This window comes from Platalea leucorodia (genome assembly GCF_965183815.1).
Source record: "Platalea leucorodia genome assembly, chromosome: 1".
Classification (NCBI taxonomy): Eukaryota; Metazoa; Chordata; class Aves; order Pelecaniformes; family Threskiornithidae; genus Platalea; species Platalea leucorodia.
In genome coordinates, this window is record NC_138823.1 from 154,159,322 (window position 1) to 154,165,970 (window position 6,649).

Consider the following 6,649-nt stretch of genomic DNA (forward strand, 5'->3'; position numbering starts at 1 on the left):
ATGCCATGTGAGATGACTCTTTTGTAAAGGCTCAGTTTAAAGACACCGTCATCTTTGGAAAAGCAGAGGAGAACTATGGTAACGCACCTCCCAGTTTTGGCAAACGCTTTTTCAGAACAACTTGTTGAATGACTTGTTTTCCTCGTGTCTGTGGATCTCACTGCTTTAACAGAGGCAGCTGTCTATTATACAGTAATGACTGGAGCAGGAATGCAGTTTGTAGTTTATAGAACCACTAAAGACATAGCAGCGGGAATAACCAGGGCAGGAGTAGGGGAAAAGCTTGAAAAAGTCATTTATCAAAAGTCATTTTATTGACAAAATAGAATACTCATATTTGCTCTTACAGGGGTAGCCTCTACACTTTTTTACAAAAAAAATTTACAGACTGTATAGCTTTGGATATATACATATTTTACACAGCTGTACAAGGTAACAAATAATTATATAAATACATCCTTTAATGTAGGAAACCCGTATTTAGCTGGGGTGTATAATTAAGACATGTTTTGATTCAGTCTGTGTTGTAAGGCATTTGCCCGGTCACCAATATCCCAAAGACCTGCAGTCCCAGCGGACTCCCACCTCCGGACGGGGGGAGAAGAGCCTCCCTCCCACGAGCGACGAGCTGCTGCTAGTCCAGAGTGAATCAGAAGCCTCTGTGCCTTGCCCTCTGCAAGACACGGGTGAGCCTCTGCCCTCCTCTGCCAGCAAAATAATAAGCTGGCTCCTTGAAGTACATGCTCCCTGCATATGAATGGAGGGGAAGGAGGAGGGGGCTGGAGCTTGGGGCCTCTGCCAGCTGCATTGTTCTATACAAGCTGTGGCTAATAAGGACCATTAGGGGTTCATTAATGGCACCAAACAGTGAGGGGGCATTTTAGGCAGGCCAGTGTCCCTCATTCCCTAACCTTTGGCCTCTTTCCCCCTCCTCACACTTGAGACAGGGGCATCTGCTTGGGGTAGGAGACAGAGCTGGCGGTGCCCGACCTCCACGTCAGGCCAGTGCTGACATCGCTGTAGAGGGAGCCACCGCCTCCGGCCCCAAGTCCTCCTGCTGCGGCGATTGCCGCCTGGCCCCCCGCTCCTGCCCCTGCGCCCCCAGCCACGGCAGCGCCTTTGCTGGCCCAGCAGCAGCGGGTGCAGAGGGCCCTCCAGGACTCAAGGGTCTTGCCCGACCAGACCCAAACGCCAGAGGTGATGCCCACCACCAGGCACATGAAGTACTTGAGCATGAAGACAGCGTAGTCAGGACGGCGGGCCTGATCGGGCTGCTGGTCGCGCAGGCAGGGGCAGTTGTGCGTGGCCTCCCAGCGGGGCCGGTTGTGCTGCTCGTAGAAGAGGCAGGCGACCACGCTGGCAGCCGGCACAGTGTAGAGCACGGTGAAGAGGCCCAGGCGGATCATCAGCTTCTCCAGCTTGTGGGTCTTGGTGGGGCCGCCCTGCTGCTTGATGACGCTGCGGATGCGGAAGAGCGAGACGAAGCCGGCGAGCAGGAACATGGAGCCGATGGCCAGGTAGATGAGCAGCGGCGCCAGCACGAAGCCCCGCAAGTTCTCCAGGCTCTGGTTGCCCACGTAGCAGATGCCAGCCACGGGGTCGCCGTCCACGGAGCTGAGCGCCAGCACGGCGATGGACTTGACGCTGGGGAGCAGCCAGGCGGCCAGGTGGAAATACTGGGCGTAGCCGGCGATGGCCTCGTTGCCCCACTTCATGCCGGCGGCGAGGAACCAGGTGAGGGAGAGGATGACCCACCAGATGGAGCTGGCCATGCCGAAGAAGTAGACGAGCAGGAAGACGACGGTGCACAGCGCCGGGCCGGTGCTCTCGTACCGCACGTGCTCGGCCCCCGCCAGCTCCGGCTGCAGCTCGGCCGCGCCGCCCGCCGCCCCGCGCCCCCCCGCCGCCGCCGCCCCCGCCGCCGCGCCGCCGCCGGCCCCCGCCGCCCCGGCCCCCGCGCCGCCCGCCCCCGCGCCGCCGCTGCACGCCACCTTCTCGTGGCCAGCCACCAGGCGCACCAGGTAGCCGAGGGAGACGAAGAGGTAGCAGGCGGCCAGGAAGATGATGGGGCGCTCGGGGTACTTGAAGCGCTCCATGTCGATGAGGAAGGTGGAGACGGTGGCGAAGGTGGAGAGGAAGCAGAGGACGGACCAGAGCCCGATCCAGAAGGCGGTGAAGGCGCGCTCGTCGGGGCTGAAGTAGGGGTTGTGGCAGGGCAGGGCGCAGTTGGCGATCTGCCCCGTCTTGACGCGGTTGTAGAGCGGGTGCCGCTCGCTGGACACCGACACCATGGGCGCCCGGCACTGGCAGCCCGGCTCGCAGGGCGGCGGCGGCCGCGGCTTGCGCGGGGCCTCGGCCGGCGGCGGGGCGGCGGCGGCGGGGGGCGCCTTGGCGGGGCCGCCGGGCTTGGCGCCGCGGAGCGGGGGCTTGGCGGGCGGCGGGGCGGCCGTGGTGAGGTCCGTGCGGTTGTAGTCCATGCAGAGCGTGTCCGGGCTGCCCTGCTCCGGGAGGCGGTCGCAGCGCATCCTGTCGGGCCAGGCGAAGCCGTACTGGCGCATGAGCGGGGCGCAGCCGGCCTTGGCCCGCTCGCAGACGCTGCGGCAGGGCGGCAGCGGCTTCTTGTAGTCCTCCAGGCAGATGGGGGTGTACATGCTGCAGAGGAAGAAGCGCAGGTCGCTGGAGCACTGGATCTCCACCAGCGGCCAGAACTGGTGCACCTCCAGCCCGGCCTCGTCCTGCGTGTCGTGGTTGAACTGGTTGGGCATGTAGGTGTAGTTGTAGCCGATGCCCTTGCAGAGAGGCACGGTGATCTCCTGGCACGACAGCTCCTTGGCCGAGGAGGAGGAGGAGGCGGCGGCGGCGGCCGAGGCGGCGGCGCAGCCGGCGCGCTGCAGCAGGGACAGGGCGGCGAGCAGCGAGGTGATTTCCAACAGGTAACTCCACTCCATGCTCGGCGGCGGGCGGCGGCCCCGGCTCCTCTCCCGTCCCGCTCGGCAGCCACGGGGAGCGCGGCGCCGCGGCACCCCCCCGCCCCGGCTACCCCTCGGGGGGGCGGAGGGCGGCCCCCTCCGTGCCGGCCGCAGGTGAGAGGGCTCACAGCCGCCGCAGGGCTCCGTCGCCCGGGAGGGAAGCCGGTGAGGGGGAGCCGCCGGCGAGCCCCCGCGCGGCGCCGGAGGAGGGGGGTCCGCTCAGGGGAGGCCCCTCAGCCGCCGTCGCATCGCTCCTGGCGGGGCTGGCTGCGCAGGGGGGGTCGCCGCCCCTCTCGCCGCTGCTCCAGCGCCGGCCGGGCACGGAGCGGCGGCGGCGGCAGAGAAGTTTCGCCGTCAGGCCCCGGGCGGCGCGGTCAAGATGGCTGAGGCGTCCCGGGGACCGGGCGGTGCGCCCCGCGGCGCCGGGCTCCCACCGCCCCGAGCGGGCGGGCAGCGGCGGGGCCGGTGCTGGGGCGGCCGGAGCAGCTCCTCCTGCCGCCCGCCCGAGGGCCCGGCTCTGCGGGCGACCGCCAGCCGGCCGGTCCTCGCTTCTCCGCCTCCGCCGGCGGGGCGAGCCGGCCGCCGGGCGCCCCTGGCCGCGATCGCGCCACCTGAGCCGCGGGGCGAGCGCGGCAGCGCCTCCGCGCAACTTCTCGCTCTCCGGCCCCGGCAGCGGCACTCCGGCCGCCGCGCTCTCATGAATATTTATAGCGCGCGCCGCCGGGCCCCGCCTCCGCCGCCTCGGCCGCCTATCACCGGGCCCGGGCGGGGGGCGGCGGGGCCGGCCCCGGCCCTCCTTAAGGTGGAGCCGGCGCCCCGGCGGTGGCGCGGGGGGCGCCCCTCAGGTCCTCCCTCGGCCGCGGGGGACGTGGCGGCCGTTCTTGTCCTGCCTTGCAGGGGCTGTGCCCGCACGGAAAGGTGCGGTGCGGCACCGGGAAACGCTCCCCGCCGAGTGCGTGGGCGGCGGCAGGCAAGCAGCGGTGCGGGCTGCTGCAGGGCGCTGCTTTCCCCTTGCGAGGGTTCCCGGTCAAGTCGGGTTGGCCCCGGGAGCAGCGGCGGCTCGGCAGCTGCCCGGAGCCTCCCGGGGAGCGGCGTTCTGTCAGACCGCTGATGTCGGCGGGAGTTTCCCGCCTGTGCCGGTCTGAGCACCGCAAGCGCCGGCGTGTGCCGGGCGCCGTGGCCGCGGCGCTAAGGCCGGGCTCGGGGCGGCTGCTGCACGTGTTGGCGGAGGCGGCGGGCGCGCGGCGAGGCTGGGGACCCGGTGGCAGCGAGCGGCGGCTGGGCCGACGCCCGGCCTGGCCTCCCCGGGCCGCCCGCCTCCGCAGGTCCCCCGCGGCCCAGCTGCCGCTACGCGCGGGTACAGCGCCTGGTCTGACGGGCAGCGCTGGTGTTCTCCTACGGGGGCCAGGGCTACGGCTGCGCGGCAGGAAACGGGAACGTGATTCATGGCAGCGGGGCTCCTCAAGCGCAGAGCGCCGCGGCGAGAAGCGCGCTCGCCAGGCGGGAGAGCTGCCGTGCAGCCGCGCCAGCGCCGTGCGCTCCCCAGGGGGCGGCCGGCGGCTGAAGCTGCCCGTGGGGCTGCGGGAGCAGCCCCGCGCCCCGGCAGGTGAACGAGCGCTTTCCCGCCGCAGGTGTGCGCGGCCGCTGGGTTCCAGCCGGTGCCCCTCCAGCCAGGGAGGGGCCGAGGTCCAGCTGGGCGGCCCGCCGTGCGCGCACCGGCAGCCCGCGCCGCGGCCGCCCCTGGCGAGCGACCCGCGGCCCGGCCGGAGCTCCGGGAGACCGGCTCCAGCCGGGCCGCGGCTCCCCGAGCTTTCGCGTCCGCCCGGCGGCGGAGGCGGTGACCGGCTGCGGAGCCGCGTGCAGCCGCCCGGGCCGGCGCCCGAGGGAGCCGGGGCGCAGAGGGGCCGCGCCGCCTCCCCGCCGCGGGCAGCCCTCAGGGGCTGAGGCGCCACGCGCGCGCCTCGCTCCCCGCGCAGGCGCCGCCGCGCAAGGCCGCGGGCCGCCCCCTGCCCCGCCGCACCGCGGGCGAGGGCCGCTGCCCGCTGCCCTCCGCTCCCGGGGGCCGTGGGGCGGCCCCGGGGGGACTCGCTGCTTCCCCCCGCCGCGCCGGGGAAGGCGGGGACGGGGAGTGGGACTTTGGCGGCCCCTCCGTGGCCGGACCACCTTAAGGGGAGCGGCGGCGGGCGCGGTTGGGTGCGCGGCGGGGCCGTGGCGGGGGGTTGTCGTCCTCCCGGGACGGGGCGTTTGTTTGCTAATTGACGCGCTGTTGCGCTTCGCGCTTGTGTGGAGCTCCCGCTGGGGCCGTAATGACTGTAATCTCGGGAACACGCCGCTCGGGGAGCCGGCGGGGTGGCGGCGCGGCGGGGCTCGGCTTTCGGCGGCGTGAAATTTTGTGATTCACCGGGTTTCACGCCGGGAGAAGCGGAGCCGGGGGGGGGGGGGGCGGTGCGGGAGCGGGCGCCTGGGGGGAAATGAAACGCGTGAGGCAAAACAAAAACGCGATCGCAAGTTTGTTGTCCGTGCTAACAGGATCCCGTCCGCGCCCGTCGGCCTCCGTTTGAGGGAGCACGCGGGTTACCCCGACAGGAGGAAATGGGCGATAATGGGGCAATAAACACGGTCACTGTGTAATCGCCGCGGCGGTTTGCACCCCCCCCCCCCCCCCCCCCCCCCCCGGCCCGGCGCCCACCTGAGGGAAGGTGCTGCGTTCCGGCGTGACGGGGCAGTGCTGGGGCGGCGTCTCAAAACCAGAACTTCCCCCGAAGCAGCAGATGGTTATTCTGGTGCTAATTTAGTTAATACCCCACTAAGAAGTGTTAGGAGTGAAGAAAACGGAATGATCAATTTGTCATCTGGCTGGGATCTCCGTGACTGACAGAGGTTTAAAAAGTCTCTATTCAGTCCTGGATGCGATGCTCCATTTTAAGAAGCGACTGTTATGCTCTTAGCTGCTTGAAGAGTACCTTACTTAAAAATCTCTACAGAATGTAAAAACGAGTGAGCCTAGTCAGGAGAGCGGGTGAGTCTGTAAATTACTGCTCTGTCAGCATTCCTGTTGCCTGTTACAAAGTACCTTTTTACGCTGAACTTAAGCTCTACACTACAGAGACAGCAGATGTGAGGTGATGCCTTCCAAAAGCAACACAGATGCTGTAAAATTTCCATTGCAATATTTCAGCAAGGAAACTCAGGAGACATGCCGAATGCTACAGTTTAGAATTACACTATAACTCTCCTAGAAATAAGAGAATACCAAGTTTCTCAACAGTACACTTGGCTTTGGTTTTACTGTCGTTCATATGCTCGTTTTCTTACAGTGTGAAAAGAGATGCAGCACAAAGATAATGTGTGTCTTGAAGCTGTTCAGTTAATGACAAAATTGGTAATATGGAACTTTATGACAATTTAGTAATGACTGCATATCCAAATTCCCTAGTAAGGCCATTATAATTTTTTAAATTGTCTTTCAGGTATATAAAACAGCACAGCTGTGGGGAGGCTGCTTTACTCTATGTGACTGAAGAGCAGCCTGGATAGCTCAAGGCTGAGGAATCACAGCCCATTGTCTGCTCCTCATATACTGAGATTTCCCTGAAGTAGAAGTACTGAGATGAAGGAATCAAGGGTCGAGTCTTCAAAACCGTTTGTGTGTTTATTCCAGAAAATACAGCATCTGCCTC

At 66.2% G+C, this 6,649-nt stretch overlaps 1 protein-coding gene across 1 annotated transcript; it reads right to left on the reverse strand.

The window, feature by feature from the left end:
• Positions 1-306: 306 nt before the first annotated feature.
• Positions 307-3,626, reverse strand: FZD8 (frizzled class receptor 8). The gene has a single exon (XM_082306623.1). The coding sequence runs from the start codon at positions 2,946-2,948 to the stop codon at positions 933-935; it is 2,016 nt and encodes a 671-aa protein (XP_082162749.1). The 5' UTR covers positions 2,949-3,626; the 3' UTR covers positions 307-932.
• Between the last annotated feature and the right edge of the window lie 3,023 nt (positions 3,627-6,649).

Excerpts from the sequence above, each read along its gene's own strand:
- FZD8 (XM_082306623.1), bottom strand. The coding sequence starts at position 2,948 with ATGGAGTGGAGTTACCTGTTGGAAATCACCTCGCTGCTCGCCGCCCTG.